General features: G+C 39.7%; 1 protein-coding gene across 2 annotated transcripts in view; it reads left to right on the top strand.

Moving 5' to 3' along the window:
• SORCS1 (sortilin related VPS10 domain containing receptor 1) overlaps positions 1 to 21765 on the top strand; it is a 255913-nt gene that overhangs the window by 152783 nt on the left and 81365 nt on the right. For both annotated transcript variants that reach the window (XM_030950888.1, XM_030950889.1), the window contains exons 4-5: positions 72 to 230; positions 14135 to 14208. In XM_030950888.1, coding sequence (XP_030806748.1) covers positions 72 to 230; positions 14135 to 14208 — 233 coding nt within the window. The remainder of the gene's footprint in view (positions 1 to 71; positions 231 to 14134; positions 14209 to 21765) is intronic.

Here is a 21765-nt window from a genome sequence, read left to right as displayed (position 1 = left end):
TAGCTGCTTGCTTAGTTTTCCATCTGACTCCTCTTAACCACCACTGTATTTTCACTCTCCCTTCCATATAGATTATGCTGCTGACTGATCCAGAAGTTGAAAGCAGCTTATTAATCAGTTCTGATGAAGGAGCCACCTATCAAAAATACCGTCTGAACTTCTACATCCACAGTCTGCTCTTCCACCCCAAACAGGAGGATTGGATCTTAGCCTACAGCCAAGATCAGAAGGTAAGAGTTGTGGCTTGGTTTGCCTGGGGAGAACCCAGAGCTTCCCCATCTCTCTGTGCAACTGCTGCAGAGCATTCAGGGCAGGCTTCAGGGTGACCCTAGGACAGTCTCTGGAAATTCCAGTGTGGTATTTCCAAGCAGGAAACGTTGACCAAGCCTCAATGTAAAGGTCAAAGTAAAGGATGTGGGCATCTGCTGTGTTCCTGGGGCCTAGCCCTCTATTACTGATCTGGCAGTCTGTGTTTATTCATCCATCCTTTTGGCAATATTGTGTGACAGGCAATGGGCAGAGAAGACAGCTAGGATCCTTCACAAACCTCTAATGAGGCTTTTGGCCTCTTATTCGACAATTCTTTTCCTCCAGTTTAGTATCAGCTCCAAGAACAGTATAAGACACTCCTTGTTCTTCTCTGGTTGGCGTATTTTCAAGTAGTTTTTTGATTTTCTAAGAGGAAAAAGTAGCACTGAATCAATTTCCTTTGAAATCCAGTTCCCTCAATATGGGTAATCCATCAGCCAAATAAATATGCTGTGAGATTTGCCTTCATTTTTTGCTGCCCAACCTAGCAAAACAACACAGGACTTTTTTGTGGAGAACTCATTGTTGGAATTTTTTGAAAATCAGACACATCAATACAAGTCAGTTTTCTTACGGCGAAGGGTTTGATAGACCTCAATCTGTTTAGTTCAACAAAAAGCATATTGAAGGAAAACTATATTGTTGCACATAAATGTTTCTATGGGGGAAGACAAATCATAGGAGAAACCATTTCAATTTAGTGATAAAAACTTCTAACAAAAATTGATGGTTAGGAGTCAGTGGCAGATAAACTCAGCTGTAAAGTAACTAGCCTTTGGAGCACACTGCTCAGAGAAATTGCTGATTTCACATCCTGACGTTTTAAAGTTTTATGAATAAACCTGGAAAAAGACCAGAAGAGTTTGTTGAGCTCCCAGCAAGGGTAAAAGAGTGAAATATTTTGACATTTAGCATATAGGCTTTTACACAAAGTAATTTAGTGGTCTCTTTTTTGTTTTTGTGTATGATGTAAGAATAGAATCTGTAAATATAATTGATAAGCTAACTATTGGCTGAATTTTTCAGGTTATACATTAATGTAAGGATCAACATAAAAGTTTGAAATCTGTGATGTTTTCTATCTGTGTAGTTAAATTAATTGTAAAATAATTAAACTACTAATTTTAATTTTGCGCAAATTAGGCTTGGGATTACAGTAAGCCTGAGAAAACAAAGGCATAAGGAAACTAAGTAGGTAAGGTTGCAAAATTATTGTATTGAAATTTTTGGAATATTTTCTTCCTTCACTTTAGACTCAAAACCAGAATCCTTCCAGGACTGTAGCTTAATACCCTTTGCAACTGAGAAATGCATCTTGCTTCCTAATTCTTTCTGTACAGTCAGTTGCATGCATTACTTTTCACTCACCCCTCTCACAGCATTTTGTAGAGTGTGCTATGGTTATATTCTGTTCAGAGGAATGTACAGATTAAATTATTTCTCTGTGTTCAGTGTGTAATTAGACAAGGCCAAAAGGTTTCCTTTCCCTTGTAGCTGTTGAATTCTCTGGACTGATATGAAACAGAACAGAAGCTGGTCTCTGATGTCTTTTTAGGACCATTGGAATGAAACTTACAGTGTTTAATAACAGGAAATTTATTACATGAAAATCAATGAAACTTTCAGAGGGAGCTTTGTCAAATAAAAGTAGCATATAGTAGAAAATTCATTTCAATTGCTAGAGTATTCAGTCTCGTCAGGAAATAATTCTGAATTAGAGACCATACAGCTAAGGCTTATTTAATTTATGATTGATGGCTACCAAGAAGTATATCATCACTATTTCATTGAAAATGCCTCCTCTTCCACAGACTCCTTGAAGACAATCTGGATATAAGAACACAGGGTCTGTTTGTGTGAACATGAATTTATGGGGGCGGTGTTGGAGTTGTGTGTATGGGATGTGTGTGAGGTGTTTGGGGAGAAAGGATGTAGGCTGTATTATAAAATTTTTTTGTTATGGAATTGATTAGCAAATTGAATAACTGTTGGTAATTCAATACTGTAGTTACAAGACAAAAATCAGGTAGCACAAAGTCTGTAGATCTGTACCAATTAAGTCCAAAATAGAATTTTAAAAGTACACTGAATGGGTATGAGTCACAGACCTGGTTTCTACTTTAAAGCCTAATGAACACATTTTCTGACTTAGACAAGCTTTGCCCAAGAACTGTAGAGGGTAACCAGCAGGCAAAGAGCATTAATCAGCTTGGACTAAATTGAATGTAACTCTAGAACTAAGGGTCAAGTTCAGCCTATGGCTAAGTGTAAATGACTCCCATTGGTTTTGTGTTTGTGTATCCGAAGGCGGAATTTTCTCAGAGTAATTAAGAAGTCCTGCAGGTATTTAGATAATTGCAATGGGAACTGAGGGGTGCTTTACAACAAATGACACTGCTGTTAGCTATTTCCTGATCCTGTGCTAAGGCTGTATTTAAGGGAAGAGAGTCCATTACTCCTTGGATTCCAGGCACTGTGTACACACTGACTTGAGAGTCACCCAAGGAGCAAGGGAAACGTATCTGCATGGTAAGGATTTTACATTTTGGTGCCACTAACTTGTATGCTGCTGACTGAAGAGGTTATGAGGGTTTTCTTGATGAGGACTTGGAAGAGTAAATTGTATTTTGACCAGTTAGGATTGGCGCAGTCATTTAATTTTGCTGTTGACAGGCGGTAGGTGATAATCAACTAGAAAACACTTTTACATACTTCTAGCAAGCCACTTGATTGTTGTCATCCATTTGCATTGTGTCCTTGCAGCAAATGGGATGGGGAAAATCAGGTGGTGAATAGAGCAAGAGCTGGAGGGGCAGGAATCACATTGGATCTGGACTGTTTTGGTTCTCAGGAGTTGTCCATCCAATTAAGGATTGATGAGGGTGAAGCCAACAGGAGTGGAGGCCTTTCATTGCTCAATTGTAATAAACAGTTCGTGGGTCACACAGAATCATCCCTCAATCTCTTCCCAGCCCACTGAGTCTTATCGCTGTGATCAGACCTTTTCTTGTTGGTTTGAATAGGGGTTTACTCAATGGCCGGGAAATCTGTTTTAGCTGAAGTAATTTTATGTCCCAGTTTCTTGGGTGTTGATTGTGAGTGTATGTGGTTAATTACTGAGGTTCAGCTGATGAACAATAACTCATTAAGCTTCAGTGACTCGGTTGCTTTTGTTCACATATCTTTCTCCTGTGTCTCTGCCTTGGGCAGTGGACTTGAATTACCACTGCTGACAGACCAGTCCCTAATTCAGTCCTGGCTTTTTCCTGCCAGTCTTGAGAAGAAAAAAGAGCAGCAAACCATCTGCTGCCTGCACTAATTGCTTCATGATTGCATTAATTGTTCAGGCTGAAAGTACAGTTGTTACTTGGCTGATTCTTACCACATAATTGCAGAACTACTGCATGCCTCTCCATTTTCTGCATAAAGGAGTTAGTTACAAATCAGAAGGAAACTCCAGACACAGTAAAGCAGTGCTTGTGAGGCAAAGGCTTTTTGGAGGTCTTATACATGTAAGCTCTCATGAGTTTAATCAGCTTGCTTGTAGAATGAGGTGCTGTTATTTTATGGGAGTATTACTTATGTATTACTGTGTAATCTTCAAAAGTGGTTTGCTGTGTAATCAGACCGTGGAATGTAAGAGCCTCTAGTTCATGTGGAGACATCTTCTGCTATTCAGATGGGTCAGGCACACAGAGGAGTGGTTAGTAATCAGCCAGGAATAACAGAGCTATTTGGAGAGATGAAATAAAGGTGAAATTGGGAAACACAAGTCAGACAGGCAAAATGCAGAGTCGTAATTGCCCAGCTTGGGAATAAATGCACAAAGGCACTCAAGTACTGAAAGGCAGCAACAGAGGCTGAAAAACAGGTTTAAAACTGACTTGTTGTTGTTGCTTCTTCATTCCTATTTAAAAGTAACTATTGAAAAGCAAGACACCCCAAATTAAAGGAGCCCTGTCAGCATAGCACTAGTAAATGAAAAGGTTTATGTTTTGGGTTTTTTTTCTTTATTCATTTTTGGTCTTTTCCAAATGTCTGGTTCCATCTGCCTACCTTTGTTTACTGTGTGTATCATGCTGAAGATGAATATTAGGGACTGATACTTGTCTGTATTTCTAAAGTGTTGAAATTTGGCAAATCAGAATTCTGATACTTTTGGGACGACATATCTTCTGAAATCAAACCATATCATCTTCATTTTCCTGCATTAAAGGGTGTCCACTGCTCATGCATGTAAGTGGAAGAGAAAGGTATTCTTATATCTGGGATGACAGAGAAACCACTTAGAGAAGAGATACAAATTCATATGGCCACAGGATGTCTGTGAGAGAGCAGGCCAACACTTAAAAGTACCTTCAGCCTCATCTATCCCTGTGTTTTGCTCTAATACTTGTGTCTGACAGTAGAGTATCTGCCATAGATGTAGCCAGAATTCACTCTTCAAGATGTGATGGGCTACTCTGATTGCACTGCGTAATTTTAAAACCTTTCATTTCACTGCATTAGGATCTTTTTAGGGTGTATCTGCTTGGAAAAGCGTCACACACAGAACCTCTAGGAGTTCCTTTCAATATAAATTATTCTTTTTCTATTTACACACTCTCCGTTTCAATGGTAATAGTAATTTATGACTTCGACCAGAGAAGGGACAATAAAATCCAGATTAATTTTCTCAGAAATTGCATCATAGGTAAAAAACAAAAGAAAAAAAAAAGAAAAACAAAAACCCAAGCAAAACAACTAACAAAAAACCCTCAAAACCAAAACAAACAAACCAAATGAACCAACAAAACAACAACAAACAAAACCAACTGAAACTAACAAGCAAAACCCCCCAAAAAACCCCCAAAAACCAAACAAAACCAAAAAAAACCACACCAAAAACCCAAAAAAAAACCAAAAACCTGTTACCATCCAGTGACCTCCTTTTGGTGTGGTGTTTTGTGTTTTTTTCTTGCTACACTGCTGACAGCAGTAGTGACAACAATTCAGAGGACTATTCACTTGGGCTAATGTTAGCTGAGGGAGGCTAATCCCATCTAAAATTAATGGAGAGGAAAAAAGCTTCTCTAGAGTGGTAAGCATTAGCCACTTTGAGTCATCCTCTGGAAAAGCCTATCTCTTGACAGGCTGTGGACACAACCAGGGAACTCGTTTGCATAAAGCTAACATCAGCCTGTGTGAATAACTCCCCCTTTCCCTGTGGCATCACTCCTGCAACAGTCTGCACTATTTGTGTTAATATTTGGGGCACCACTAATAATCCAAGCCAGTTTTCCAGCAGACCTGGTACTCTTTGATGCACATTGTTGAAGATGGAAAAAGTAACAAGTAATTTCCATATTAAAAGTTGTTTGCCCCAGCTTTTGCAGCACTGCACTTCCTGCTTGATCTTAGATATCTCTTCTGGGTTACCAGCACTTGTGCCAGGGATGCATAGGGCTTTCCTCAGGAAAGAAAGCCTTGTGACTGCTGGTCCCTGTTTTTAAGGCATTCCCTGTGGTCAGGTTTTTAAGCAAGTGATGCACACAAATCCCCTCATGTGTAGATAGGGCTGTGTGTGAGGACTCGAAACACAGATACCTGTTGGGCATCATGGGTGATAACACATCTTGCGCACAATCGTTTCCAAATATCCCTTGCTGTCTCTAAGCAAATTGAAAAGTTTGGTGGCAGCCAGCATTCTGAAAATAAGCAAGGAAGAGACATCAAAAGAATAATAATGATGCCAGGTTGTATCTTCTTTTTTTTTTTTTTTTTTTCTTTTAAATGGACCATAAGCCAGTGTCGAAAGTGTGTTGAAAAATATAGTTTCCTAGAGTACCCATCAGCCTTTTACAGACCTCTCTAAGCATAATGTGCTGGAGAACAATTTAAAATAAAGAACGGAATTAAAAGCGATAGGAATTTCTAATGTTGTTTCCTACACTAATAATAAAGACAAAAAAAAAAATCAACTAGCAGAGCCCAGTGGAAGTTAGATTTCTGGGCCAGGAGTGTGAGCAGTGAATCATAAGGAAAGACTTTCAAGCAGTAATCACTGTGCTCTTCACCACTGACTCACTCATCTTTAGGCAAATCAATATATCCTTGCTTATCCATCTGTATAAACATCGGCACTCTGTACCCTTAGAGAACTTGTTCTTTTTCTGGTTTTAGATCCTGGATACATACTTTAGTTAAGGATAGATCTGTTATTTCTCTGCAAGATTTTCTGTGCTCTATATAACTCCACTTTTCCTACTTCCATGAAAAAAAAGACTTTTTCCATTCCATCAGAGTTGGATACTTCACTGGATTAGGACTAAAGACGTACTCCATTTTGCTGGATGTGCTACTGAACTCTGTGGTGTTAAGCAACTTCCATCACTTTTCTGTACATGACTCACCTCTGTTTTCTCTGTCATTTGGTTGAGTGCAATCTCCAAAATGTCTCCAGTTTCTTATTATACAAAGTGCCTGTCAACACTAAATTCACTCGAAACCGTAGGTTTTAATATAATGCAAATGACGAACAATAATTTATTTTTACATTTAAAGCTGTGCATGTGTGCATGAAAATTCTGACACTTTGCCCTAAATTCTGCTGTAGTAAGCCTTTCCTCTTCTGTTCTCATTCAAATACGGTGCACTTTTTAAACAAAAATGTGCTTATTTATTGCAGTTATCTAAGCAATTATGAATCTACTTAGTAAATTTACAACACAGCAGAAAGTAGCTGCTGGGTACCCTGTTGCCTGTAACAGAAATATCCCAGAGAAGGGATTTAACCTTGAGGACAACATACTAAGTGGAGTGGTAAATTCATCATCCCTTGGACTTGAGATTGGGTGTCTTTCCAAACGATACAATCTAGTTCAGCCATCAGTTGTTGGCCTGAATAATTCTCTCTACTGCCTGAGTTACTGGTAAAGATGGCGCAGCATCTGTTAGGAGGAGAACACACTGATGGTATTAGAGGCTCCTTCTGTCTTTAAAATATATATGCCAGTCAGAGTCCTTTAAATACTGCCTGGTAAAAAATATGTTTCCTGTCGCTTTTTTAGCATGTGAGCTGAATGAACTGGGGACATCATCCTAATGCAGCTGCTTGCTTGCAAACTGCCACAAAATCAGAATACTGGCTGATGTGGCTCATAGCTGACAGTGTGTGAGGAGTTAATGAGGGACAGGTGGGAAGAAAGCACTGTGGCAGTGGTCACAAGAGTTCTTGAATGAGGCAAGAGACATGAATGTCGACTCCATGTTCAGAAGGCTTGATTTATTATTTTATTATATATATATATTACATTATAACTATACTAAAAAGAAATAGAAGGAAAGGTTTCCTCAGAAGCTAGCTAAGCTAAGAATAGAATAGAAAAGAATGATAAAAAAGGCAGCTGGCTCTGACAGAGCGAGAGCCAGCTCTGCTGTGAGTGGTCACCGGATCCAAACATCCACAGGAGACCAATCACGGATCCACCTGTTGCATTTCACAGCAGCAGATAATCATTGTTTACATCTTGTTGCTGAAACTTCTCAGCTTCAGCAGGAAAAATCCTGCTGAAGGATTTTTCATGTAAAGGATGTCTGTGACAAGGGTCATCTTCAGGGTGCTTTGATGTGCTGAACATGCACAAAAGCAATTGCTGTGTTAGGACCAAACCAGACATCTCTGCGAGGCAGTAGCATGTGGTTCATCAGCAAAAGCAGCTGCAGAGCTGCAGACATCACTGGTGTTTGAACAGGCTGTGAAGCAGGTATCTGACAGCTTTATCACTCTGATGTGTTTCCATCAGCATTCAATAAGCACCAATTATTGGGTAACCTTATTGATGGTTCTGCGTGCATGATTAATGCATTGCCTGCAGCTTAAAATGTTCAAAGTCTATAGAGCGTCCTGTGAACTTTATTGCTTCAAGGATATTTAAGCTTCTTAACAGTGGAACTTACAAATAAATCAGAGATTAGGGAAGTAAATGAGTATCAGCTCTGTAGCCCATTTCTGTAAGTTTTATTTTAGGAAAGAAATACCATGCATGATTTCAGGTTCTTTTTTATACAAAACATACTGTTCTTTTAAATGCAGGTTAGAAGAGAAAAACCTGGTCCGTAGTCTGATTCAGGGAATAGCAGCATGCCTCCCAACCTTTGGCTGCTCTGAAGAAGAAATGCCCTGTGCAGCAATGTCTTTAAATGTAATGTACTTTGTTTGGTAGCCACGTAAGCTGCACTGGATGCATGTGGGGAGCATGTGTCCATCCAAATCCCTGTTCATTCCATTTCATTCCTATTTTGAGATGTCTCTTTTGCCACTCTGGAAACTTCTCTTCCACTGTGATAATTTTTCATCCAACAGATAGAGTCAGGGGCAAAGGGGTGTGAAAGACCATAAAGGATTCTTGTCTATGCCTATATAAACATGTTCAATCTGAAGTCCTTCTCTGATGCACTTACCCCAGACTGTATAGAAAGCAAAAGAAATGCAAGAGAGATTTAAATTGGAGAAGTACATCACCAAATTGCAGCAATCCACATGATGCCTTCTCTACTGCTCTTTGCTTTCCTGAAATTGTATATCAGTTCAAAATATGGTCTGTCACAGTTTAATAATACTTGAAAAATGCTCTTATGAACAATGAGAATGATGACTGAAACCTTGTAGAAAACTAGAATTTCTTCAAATGCACCTGCATTTGTAGTAGTAGTAAAAGTAGTAGTGGTACAGTACAATTTATCAGCAATATAAAATTTCTTCTGCATAAATGAATGAGAAGAAGGACTTGCTGGCATATATTTCAAATAGTGTTGTTGCATCTTCAGAAAAAAATACTGTCTTTATCCGGTTGGACTCTGTTAGTTAAAGCTAAACTGCTTTTGGGATGTTGCATTCCCTGGTGAATTTGAAATTTGAGGAAAAGAAAGATCTCTCAAAATATATATATGGTTCAGCAGTGCAAAATCTGTGGCTAAGGTGCACTGGTGTTTTGAGGATTTTTGTATGTGAATGAATGGTGTGTGAAGGGGTAAGGGGGAAACAGCATGAATAGCATTAGTTTTAATCATCTCATAGAAACACGAGGAAGTGTAAGAGTCAAGAAGTCAGCATAGGTGAAGAAAGTACCAGGAGCAGTGGCTAGTAGAAACCTTCTCATGGAATTAGAGGTGAATTTGAATCAAACCCAGTGATATCAAAGCTGTTCTGAGCTAATTTTCCATTTGCATCTGAGTTTTTTTTGGTCAATAATGTAGTGTAGATTGATATTTTTTGGTCTGATCTGTGTCCAGGGAGAATGAGTTGAGAGTGCACGGAAATTAGAGGTGAGAGAAAGAGCCTTTTCTTTTTTGAATGTTAGACCAAAGCTGGCAAACCCAGTCAACTCAGACTCCATGCTGTATTCCGTTATGAAATGTTTAGGGGGAATCTCCAAAGTAAAAGAGAAATAATAGCAACTACTGACTTTCTCAAAGTATTTCCCTAATGTCACTTCCAACACGAAATTTAAATCACCCTTTATTTAACCAGGTTTTGAATTTCTATGTGCATATTTTTTCTTCCATGAGATTAAATAATTGTCTAAAATTTAATATCCTCATCAGCGTAGGAAGCACGTGGAACTGCCACATGATTCAAGATCTGTGTGTGAAGGAGCATCAGAATCAAATATTTAATCAATTATTTTAAATGCTGAATGATGAAACATCATGGACACTCAGGGTCAGTTGTATCTGCATCAATCTGTAAAGGCACTAAAGGGAAGATGGAGGCACAAGACATTCCTCACAAAGCAGCTTTGGCTAGGAAAAGTAATCTGTTGAAAACATTAAGGGTGATGATAAGTCTTGACTGGCATAATGACCCTTTAGATGGTGTTATATCAGAATGGGTGGGTCAAATAAAACCCAGTTATTCTTAATGGAAAATTTTGGAAAAAAATCACATTTTCTCCTTATATTTTATAGAATTTAGTTGGGTTTTTTGTACTGTGAAATGCGAAAGAAAAAATTAGTCAAGTCTGAAGTTGGTGCTGGAAAGACTGGGAAATTAGAAGGGGAAAAGAATAATACATGGCACTGTATGCTGCTGTTACCTGAATATCCCAGAGCATTTCAAGGTGACGCTTATACTACCCCTAAGAAATACATGAGCAGCTCTTGGGCTTCTCATGCAGGCTGGGAAACAAAAAATAAGGGAGGGGGAGTATCATATCGTGCCTGGTGTAGATAAGGAAAGAAGTTGAGTTGTCAGATGTCAGCTTTGCTACTCCCAGAGACAGTGGTGTCGTGTTGTGAGAGGGCTGGGGAATTGTCTCACCATTCAAAGGGTTTATTTGAATCCCTGCTCAGCCTCAGAAGGTATTTGTAACCTCAGAACAGCCTTTTCTTTTCTTTTCCTTTGCATTTCTTTTCTCTTATATAAATGAGGTAGGTGGTAGGTTTCTACTTCACAGAATATTAAGATTTAAAAAAGCAAAACAAAGCAAACCCAGACTATTTAATGGTTGTTACACAATCTGCATATTACACAGAAAAATAAATGTAGAAGAGAAGAAGCAAGAAGAGGATTATTCCCTGATGCACAAGGGTCAAATCTGAGATCAATACAAAATTTGTACTTCATAACGGTTTTGTCTCCATGAAAACAGAAATGTCAGCTTGGCTCTCAGATGAAAACATACAATAAAAATGTAATAGGTTCGTTTTCTATCTGTGCTTGAAAAATAAGTGCATCAAAGAACATTTTCTGACTTCATTCTAATAATGCAAATTGTCATCAGACAGCAGTGCTTGCCAAAGAAAACAAAATGTCATCTTTGAAGGGACTGCATGCACAAGGCTATCACAAGAAGTCCCAGGAGAGAGAGGGATTTTGTAACAAGAGCAAAATGCCATGCTGGGTTTAAAAAATATCCATTCAAGCACTACAGTTGCTAAAAGGGGAAAAATAATCCCAGCTGGATCATAACCGATACTTGACAGAAACATAGCCTTCAAAGACTTCTTTTTTTTCAATCCAACTGAATTAACTAGGTTTAAAAATTAATGATACTTAGAATAAAATATCTGAAAAAATCCTTATTGCAATTTTTTGGGGGGCAGGTGGGGTGGTCATCCAAAAGGCAGGGAATTCCCTCTTTGCTAAAGATACATTAGTGCTGCATGGTCTGCTGTGAGTCAGTAAAGGCCAAAACTGGTGCTGAGATAATGGCAGAGGATGAAAAACCTTCTAATGTCTGGTTATAAAAGTGTCTTATCAAAGACAATGAGAGCTTTGGATATGGGCTCCCGGGGAGCTGGTGTTTCCCTTTGAGAGCTGTTGCCTTTTCTCACATGCTGTCTCCAGCTCACTGGGCACTGGCTTCTAATTTAAACAGTCCAGCCCTCACAGTAGAATTGCTGGATCCGTTTCTTACCTTTGAAACAGATTTAGAAACTCTGGCATTTCTCCCCTTTTTTGCCTGAATCACGTCTTCCTCAGGGCACAGATCAGGAGAAAGCAGGGCTGTCTGGGTGCTGTGCAGCATCACAGCCTCTGTTCCTGTGGGGGAGTTGAAGGATGCTCCAGGTCAGGGCCCCTCTGGAGGAAGAGCTGTGCTGGGAGAGCCAGAGGGAAGCTGTGGCACCAGGGCTGTCAAGCACCTGGCACTGCAGTGGGACTGCAGGAGGGGAGGAGGGTGCTACACCAGCACAGAGAAAGCTTTTGCAGGCTGTGATTAATTCATTCTGAGCGCCGTTACTGTCACCAGCAAATTCAGAGAGGGAATAACCTGCTTATTAGGGAATAGCAACTTATTAGTTGTGTTCAGGGAAACCAGAGAGGGATAAGGGTGTGAGATAAAAAGTGGGAAAACAAGATTCAGTATGATGACTTCAGCTGTGGGAGCATCAGTGTCCCTGGAAAGCTTGCATCCTGTTTATCTCTGGTCTGGAAATACAGAGGTATTTGCTGAGTTTGGATTGCTCCCTGTTCTTAATTAAAGGATCACATGAGCTTTATTGAAACTTAAATTACTGTATGTCAAACACAGTGCTTAGCACAGAAGAAACTACCATGAAAAGAAAAACTGACATCAGTGAGATAATAGATCATAGCAATAGCTTATTGTTGTCATGTTTATATTTGCTGCAATTATTAAAAAAGGTCCAGAAATGGATTTTGAGTGTGAGGGAGGGAAAATATTTCCTGTAGTGGTAAAGTTTTTGAATAGATGACCTTAAATCACTTCAAAGTGTTTGTTCAGTGTTCTAAAAGATTTTATATAATTGCCAAAAAGAAAAGTGTTCCTTTGTTATAGTTAGTGTTTCCTAAAATTTCAAATAAAAATAGATCTATAATCTTCTACTTAAGGTAAAATAAGACTCACTGAAATTTTAAAATTGGATGCTCTTCTAGCCACAGAACTAAACTGTTTTTCCCTCTTCTTACTCTTGTTATCTTCTGTCCCTTCCACCTTCTTCCCTCTCTCTTCTTTGACAGTGTTCAAGAGAAAGGGAGATGAAAGAGGTGAATTTTTAGCTTTAATATTTCAAAGTAAATTTTGACACATGCCAGTCTACTCTTTACTAAAAAGCTATTTCAGTTAGTTTCTCCATGTTCTTAAAAGTTTTTAACATAGGAAAGGTATGGATGTTGGGTTTTGCATTTGGAATCAATATCCAAATAAGTAGACCTCAAAGTTTTTTTGTATCTCAGTCTCATAATTCTTAAAATACATTCACATAATCTTTTTTAATGAACGCAAAGCTTTTAAATGATCATTTTTTCTTCTGGTATTCTCAAAGACATCCATCTTTCCTACCAATCCACAGCCACTTCATGTTCCAAAAAAATTTGCCATAGTTTGCACATAAAAATTCAGGTCATCTGCATTTTATGCAAAATCCTTTAAGAGATGTCATGAAAAGAGTGATAATAGTTCAAAAAACAATGTCCAACATCTGTCTTGCCAGAAAAGGGGACTGACCAAGTCTACCAGGCAAAGAAAGGAGGGGAAACAGGATGAATCTGCAAGAAAAGTGTAGGGCTGACTGCCTCTCAGTCCTTCCACATGACAAATTTGAAGCTAAATTAAGCAAAAGAAATAACAGAACCCAAGTGGTCCTTTCCTCTACTGGCCTTCTGAGAATTACTTGATGGCAGCACTTAGGGAGAGCAGCTGTTTGTAAGTGCTCTGTAATAGTAACATTCGTATATCATTCCACAAAGACATGACAGAGGATTTATAATACCTGTAACATGCCTTTTTGCTGACCTTTCTCAGGCTGGTTTGGTATTTATCATTGGAAGATTTTCTGAAAAGATTCATGTATTTGGATATTGTTTGCGTAACCAAATGAGGAGGAGCTGTCACGTTGTTGGCAGGAGAAGGACAAGAGCAGAGGGAGGATCACACATTGTTTCTTTGGAACAAGTAACTTGTTCTGTTTCAGTTCATCCAGTCCTGCAAGGGAGGTCTAGACATGTTAGAACATTGTTTGGTGTCAGACTGACAAAACTTCCTAAGGATGGCACTGCTAATGGAAAAACAATGATCTTCTGAACATAATATTGAGGAAGGCAACTGGATGATGAATTTTCATTCAGGGCAGGTTGCTGGGTTTACCTGTAAAGTGATCCCTCAGGTAGTACCAGTTGTGTCCCATATCACACATCCCAGTATTCTCTATGCCAATAAAAGATACCACAGATATGTTTCAGCTGCCCCAGGTGTGTCTCTTCGAGACTGAGATGAATAGAAGTCCAAGTCACTGTCTCAGAAGTGGTAAAGGGTTTTTCAGGTTAATTTCTCTGGTATCTTTGTGTTTCACTGTGATTCATGACTGTTTGTTTTGTCCACAGTTATTCAGTTCTGTGGAGTTTGGCAGAAGATGGCTGCTTCTTCATGAGGGAGTTACACCCAACAGGTTCTACTGGTAAGAGCAAAACTCTCTTCATGATTTCCTTGGCACAACTTCCCCACACATGCAGGGGTGTTAGAATGAAGTCTTGAAGACAATGTGGCTGAATACAGTCTGCACTGCTGATTTGTTGAGATGAATTCAGAACTGGTATGAAAGGGGCATTATGTGTTTACACGACATTGGAATAGTGGGTCTTTGATCTAAGAGTCATGCAGAACTGAAATATGCTGAATAATAGTCTGAGCAAAGCATTGATTTGGGATGGGAGAATGAAGAGTTCAGGCTGGTCCTGCTACAGTTAAGGGACAAAGCCTGAAGTCTTGGAGGACATCAGCATTTCTGCCACAGATAGACTTCCTCCAGAGCCTGGTGTTGTGCTTTTAATTACTGTTAGACCTGCTTAGCCCTTGAAAGTGAGCATGTTTCCACTAGACAGGTATCAGTGTAACTTTGACTTAGATGGAAAAGAAGACTGAGAGATGAAGAAGACATTGAACTTTTTTTTCCCTGCAAACATGGTTGTATAGTCCAAATCAAATACAAGGTTTTCTTGTGTTTTGGTGTAAGCCTGTGGGACTTCTCAGCAATTCCTTATGGAGGCCTTAGTCTGCCTGTGAGCAGAAATGGGCTTGTGTCCTGTGAATATGCCTTTAGAACAGAAGCTTTTGATAAAATAGTAATCTTGAAATTGGGAGGAGTTGAACCAATGATTAAAATGAGACCAGCATGGTAGTTTCTAAACTATAAATTTATGTCAAACCCACAGGTTTTGAACATAGCAAGATTCATGGGTGGTTCAGTCAAATATTTTCTTTTAATTTATAAAAGAAGGAAGAGCTCTAGGTCAAATTTACTTCTAAAGTTGAATTTATATTTGGTCTGCAAAGGATAGACCGGAGATTTTGTTTGCTGCTTCTGCTTTTTAATTCTTTCCCAGAACCTGTGTTAGCTGAAGCTAATGCAAGCTAAATTCCATTTTTAACTTAAATTCATTGCGGTGGGAGTGTCTGTATAGATAGTCACAAGTGTGTTTATATCACTATTTCTTTCCTGCAGAACTCCTAACAGGGTCTCAAAATGTCAGATACAAACACAGATCTCTATACATCTTCTGTTTTTTCTGGGTTAAAAAAAGCAGAAAGTCATAGAAATCTGGGTACCTTGTCATTGAGACATCCAACAAAATTGTAATTGCTGAAGTGGCTCAGAGGGCTGAAAAGAGTGTCCCTGTTCCTGAACCCCCATGTCCTGTGTAATACTCCAAACCTTTTGAAGTTTTCTGCCATTGCTTACAGTTCTGGTTTATTGTGAAATGAGCTGATGGATGCCTGCAATAAGAAAAATGTTGAAGTTATAATTTTCCCTTTCTGTGGAGCTCAAATTTGAAGGCCTCATAGAACCTAACAAATAAGAGAACTTAGGCTTGGAGCTTCAAAGGCAAACAGCAACTTAAAAGATTAAAAAATATTCCAACCACCCATCCGATTTCCCTACAGCCATTCACAAAGCGTGAAAATGCAAGTCTGTATTTTCACCTTGAACAGAATGCCCCTTGCAGAACACACCTCAGTGTAAGCTAAACTGTACTTTTGCTGTCAAAAGTGAGAATAATACAACTTGTGGAGACACTGTTGCATCTCATTCTGGCATATTTATAATGATTTTAGGACAAAAAATAATTCTAGCTGCAATCCTATGGACAATGTCAGTCTTCAAGCACATCCACAGCAGAAAGCAGCTGTGTCTGTGTGATTGAGAGCACCACAGAGAGCAGCACTGGACTTTAATATGCATTTCCATTCTGTGCAGCCAGGTACTCGAGGATCCAGCAGCACTGAAATGCTGAATCAGAAGGGAATCCCTTTGCACTCCAGGCGTGTTCACAGTTGGCAAAAAGGGAACTGGGGCCTAAGAGGGTGCAGAAGTACAGTTGAAATCCAGATTTCTGCAGCACCATCTCTGTAGCCAGTGCTGGTGTACAAGTTGGGTAAAGCCTTGCTCAGTGCCCTGTGATTTTTTGTTGGTTGGGCTGTTTTAATTTATTACTGTGTATTTTGGCTTGTATGCAGAGTGTAATCAGCCTGAGAAGTGAGAAGACTGACTTAACTTATTCTCAAGAGTGGAAATAAATAGTGAAGTAAAATGTCCTGAAGTCACAACTTAAAGCAGAATGTGGGGATACTCTCTCCTGTTCCTGGCTTTATTTAAATCAAATGTCTTTGAAGGGATCAACCAGGACACAGCTGTCCTGGGCTGAGAATGAGGGAAATATTCTGGTATCTAAGGAAGGCTGAGGAGTTGCTTTAGTACAAATTACTTCCAGTACTCTCTAAACTAGGGCTTCTCTAAAATTGGAAGACACAAAGCAAGGCCTCTGGCATCAGGCCTTCCTGAGGCTGCATTTAGTTATGCTCCTTGTTTTGACAGGGAAGATGCACCTGGAAGACTTTAAAGACTTTTACATGGGTTTGAATGGTTGATGAAAGCAAAAATGCATTTTCCTGATTGCTCACTGATATTTTCATTGCCATTTTAGCTTGTTATGTTGTCTTGTAAATAGCTTTTGGGTCACTCAAAAGCCTTGTGAATAAACTCCACTGAGCTTGCTAGTTTTAGTCTTGAGAAGGCTCTCCCTGCAAACACTGCCAGAGAAGCTGTAGTGTCTTTTACAGCTGCATTTCTTGTATCTGTTGCCAAGAGAATTTTCTTCTTTATTTGCTTATTTTTGGCTGCTTTGTGAAGCACCTCTTCCTCCTACCACTCCAGAGAAATTTAAACCCCTGAAGAAAAACAGTCTGATGATGCTTGCTACATAACTCTAAGAAAACACTCTGTAGACAGAACTCAGTTCCTTGTAGGCCACATGTACTTTTTATTCTTTCATCCTCTGTTTCATAAAGAGGAGACATTAATATGGAAACAAAATATTTTTTATTCAAAGCTCTTCTGTTCCCGCTTTTCATTCTTCCACCTGGAGCTCTAAGTGATGCCCTGACATCCACATGTGTGATGAAAGAGCTGTAGTGTCACTCTGTGAAAGGAGATGTCAGGTGGGAGATGAGCAGATGAAGTCAAACCTTTAAAATGAGAGGTGACTGGAGACTTCTTGGCTTAAAAACGTCCCACCAAAAACCAAAATAAAACAAATGTTGGAAAAAGAGATCTGTCATTTTCTACCTCATTAAAACATTGTTAGGACACACTTGTGGCCGGGCAGGCTTTAGTGATGGGCTGCTCTAACTGATGCCTCTAATAATTTCTGTAATTTGGGTATCTCACATACCTGTTTGCATAATCTAGGGATGTGGAGGAGGTGTACTGAATAAAATGTACTCCCCTCAGAAAGCCAACCACATATTGTGTGTCAGGTGGAGACTTGGAAGAATCCACACTGCATACAGGCAGTGTATGCAGTGACACAGCAGTTCTGTATCAACAATTTTCATGTGTGTTGTTATTTTTCCAGTAGCTTCTTGAGATTTTGCTGTTCAACGTACTGTGACAGAAAAATGCATGCAAGTTATCAATGTACTTGGTGATTCTGGAACTGTGTGCTCTGTGAAAATACCCTAATTACTAGGAAGGAGTATTCTAAGCAATATTAATTCAGCAGTGTATTACAGAAACAAGTTAATATACATGGATTATTACTGATAGCACAGTGTTTACTAATGTAGTTGGCATTAGGGAGAGAGAATGCAGTAGATCCTGGTTAAAAGAGTTGGATAAAAATGTTTCATTTAAATACTTCTGAGTTTATTTTTGTGATGCTTGGTGATTTTTGGTATACACTCCTATTGTGGAATTTTGCTGGTGTAGATGCTGGTTTGTAGTGAATACAGATGTGAACATAATTGGTGAACCAGTTGCGCTGAGTTGCTTTTTTCTTCCTTTTTTAGAGTGGTTCAGTCAACTAGTTAAAGTTCAGTAGTGATACTATGTGACTTGCAAATCCAAACATCCATGGCCAGCAGTTGCAGAAAAATTGCTCAAAGTGCATATAGTCCTATATGGCCAAAATATAAATTTGCTGGTCATTAAAAGCTAGGTTTTTATTCTGGTCCTCAGATCAAGTCATGCACTCCACCAGAAATTATTTCATTAAAGTCAGTAAGTCATTAGAGCTGGCCCTAAAAAAAAAAAAAAATTCAAAAAATTAAAATTTGTCAAAATGTAATAGTTTTTAATAAAAATGAGATGTTTTTCTGAAAAGATTCTCATCTAATTCTAATCAAAACTTAACCTTGAGAAACTTGGAGGGGGAGGAAAGAAATAAAATCAAATAATAAAAGTGTCCTAAAAACTAACATAAAATGAACAATAGAAAAGCCCAACCAGTAAATTAGGTCATCAGATCACAATCATTATCTCTACCAGTGGTATTGATTTTATTTTCTACTTGAGTGTTGCACCCAGACAAGCAAGTAGGAGAAATACAAAAATAATAGCGCTCCATACTTCGAGAAGATTGGAAGGCTGTAATAACAAGAGGGCTGGAGCACCTCTCCTGTGAGACTGAGACGTGGAGATGTTCAGTCTGGAGAAGAGAAGGCTCTGGGGACACCTGAGCACCTTCCAGTGCCTGAAAAGGGCTACAAGAGAGCTGGAGAGGGTCTTTTGCCAAGGCCTTGGAGTGATATTGACAAGGGGTAATGGCTTCAAGCTGAAGAAGAGCAGGTCTAGATTAAATATTGGGAGGAAGTTCTTTACTTTTGGGGTGGTGGGGCATTGGCACAGGTTGCCCAGAGACGCTGTGGAAGTTGGAAGTGTTGAAGGCCAAGTTGGATGGGGCTTTGAGCAGCCTGATTGGTGGAGGGTGTCCCTGCCTGTGGCAGGAGAGCTGGAACTAGAGATGATCTTTAGGATCCACTCCAACCCACGTGATTTATGATTTCCAGTAGCATCACATGTCCACAATGTTAATGATTCCTTGAAGAAATGAAAGGAGAGATTTCAGTTTGGTAAGAGGTGTTGCTGGGTCTCCTCTTATGTTTTTCTGAGTATGAGCAGAAGAAAATGGAGGCAAACGCTGTAAAATAGTAAGCCAACCAAACTCTTCCATCAAATAATACAAAAATACGCACACACACTGAAGGGGAGAAAAGCCTGCAAGCAGCTGGGAGGACAGATAAGTAGATAGGGCTGTATTTGTGTTTCTTTTATGAGTAGTAGCAAAGAAAGTTAATCTTCACAGTATAATTATAGAGTATATATATTTTCTTTTTCAGAGGAGGCTGGAGACTGTATTTTAAAAGCTCTGACTGTGTTCACTGGAGCAGCTGAAAGAGATGAAAATCAAGGGGATGAGGTGTCAAAGCCCTGTTAAAAACGTCATTATATTCAAGCACTTGGAGCAAGCTGGGTGCACTGTCCCAGTGTTTCTGTCAGTTCTTGGCTTGGTGAGATTTGCACGCCCACCCAGGTGGGCTGAGGCAATTTAAATGCCTCAGTGCCTGGGCTGTTTACAAATGATGCTGTGTATGGCTGAACAAGACCTTTTAATCACTGCAGGGCAACTGCTGGAAGCTGATGGGAAAGATGCCAATCAAAGTGCATTGTGACAGACTGTCCAGAAAATCATCCACTTGATCTAACACACAAGCCTTATTCAGTGAGTTGAAGGGAAGAAATTTAATTTAAAATGTTTTTACATAGCTTAAATACGGTGGTTATGGGTACATGCCAGAGAAACCCACGACAGTTCTCAGCAGGTGTGAATGAAGTAAATGTTCATCTGATTAATCCTTTTGGGACCCAGTCTGGTTGATGCATAGGTTGGTGTGTTTTAGTTTTCCCGATTCAGCAGCTATTTCTTCAAAAATCATCCAGAGATATTTTATAAAGGAGTACAGACTCCCATGAGCTTCTGCTATTCTACATCACCCACTTTCCCTCATAAAAGTTCTGCAGAAGTAGGCAGACATCCATTCACCGTGTTCAAAATCTTGATCTGGGGGCTGATCAGTAACAGGAGCCTGCAGTGCTGTGCAGGACCCTGGAAGGTGTCAGTCTCCAGCAGGCATTGGAATAAGCAGCTGCTTTCTCTGTGTGCACCTGTAAAGGACAGACCTTGAGAAGGTGAAGCAGTGCACAGGTAAATCACCTGTGGATTTGTCTAGCTCTGTGTCAGGAAGGTTGCACTGCTGTGTTCTCTTGTATGTTTAATGAGCAGCGCACTGTGCTACTTTCCCCTCCTGCTCTACATGACTTGCTGGCCTCCTCCAGAGCTGCCTGACTGGGCCACAGCCCTGCAAGGTGGGAGAGACATTCCTTCACACAGTAGGAAATTTTGATCCTATTAGACTGTACCAGCAGAGGAGCTGTAAATCAGGTAGGTTTGGTTCATGATATCAAGGAGGGGAGCTCAGAGGCTGTAACTAGAGGTACTTTCCCCCTCCTTTCTGTTCAAGCCAGCTTGAAGTCTTAAGTTTTCTGCAATATGTGAAAAAGAGATATAGGATTGAAGGGCTATCTTAAAATCAGGATCTAGTCCTGGTTAACTGAACTTTATCCACTTAGTTTAGATCCTCATTTTAAGACATTCCTCCCACCCTATGTTACCAGCAATAGGCAGCTGCCTCCTGGGAATTTGCATCCATCTATTTGAGAGCTTCAGCTAAGTTTCCTCTCTGGAGCATCCCACAGAGAGCTGTCACAGCAGCAGGGGAGAAGGCTTCCTTTGCTGCTGCCCTCAAATTCTGGGGTATGTACAAAGCAGAGTGTGGAAAGGTGTGGGTCATTATGCACTAGGGCTCTGAAAAGTGGCAGGATGGTGAGAGTAAAAGCGACTCCCCACAGCCTGAAAGTCTCACTACTACCCCCTATTACCTACTCACCTATTTCAGTGTCAGCAGCAGCAGCCACCTGCTTTTCTGGGTCAGTGCTATGAGGTGGCACAATTAGGAGAAGTTGGGCTTTACTCACTAAAAGTTCTAAAGAAAGGGTGACAAACCGACTGAAACAAACCATAGCATGGATTTAGCCCAGTGGCTGCCAGCTGAATTGCATCGAATTGTATCATTTCATGTGATTGGACAATGTGGGAAAGAATAGTGCAGACATGTAGCAGGGAAAAACTAATTAAATTATGGTCAGGGGAGATTTATTAACCAGATGTAAAGAAATGAATTGCTGATTTATGCCTATCTGGAATCCATCCTTGTTTCTAAAACATGTCAGGAGGATGTGGTTAGGAGATGTTAAAGCTGGAAAGCAGTCTTTAAAGTATGTTCCAGGAATAGTAAAATCTGTGAAATTTCACATAATAGGGACTGAACTAAAGAAACCACAAGAATTGCCTCCCACACTAAGCTCCCTGGGGCAGATTCACTGACCTCTGCAAGCAAAAAAGGAACAGAGCGTATCTGCAAAGTCCTCATGGAGTCAATATAGTAGTAAAAGAAAAAGGATCCTGGAGGACTCTCAGGGTCTATTTTTGTCTCTGCCACATAGCAACTGTGTGATCTTGGTCAAATCAATGAGGCCCCTGTGCTCTTGACTAATCAGTGAAGTTTATCTATAAAGCTTAGAACAAAAATCTTCCTCAGCCCCTATTTCTAACTTGGTCTT

Source organism: Camarhynchus parvulus, chromosome 6 (genome assembly GCF_901933205.1).
Source record: "Camarhynchus parvulus chromosome 6, STF_HiC, whole genome shotgun sequence".
NCBI lineage: Eukaryota > Metazoa > Chordata > Aves > Passeriformes > Thraupidae > Camarhynchus > Camarhynchus parvulus.
This window is presented reverse-complemented; position numbering and strand designations above follow the sequence as displayed.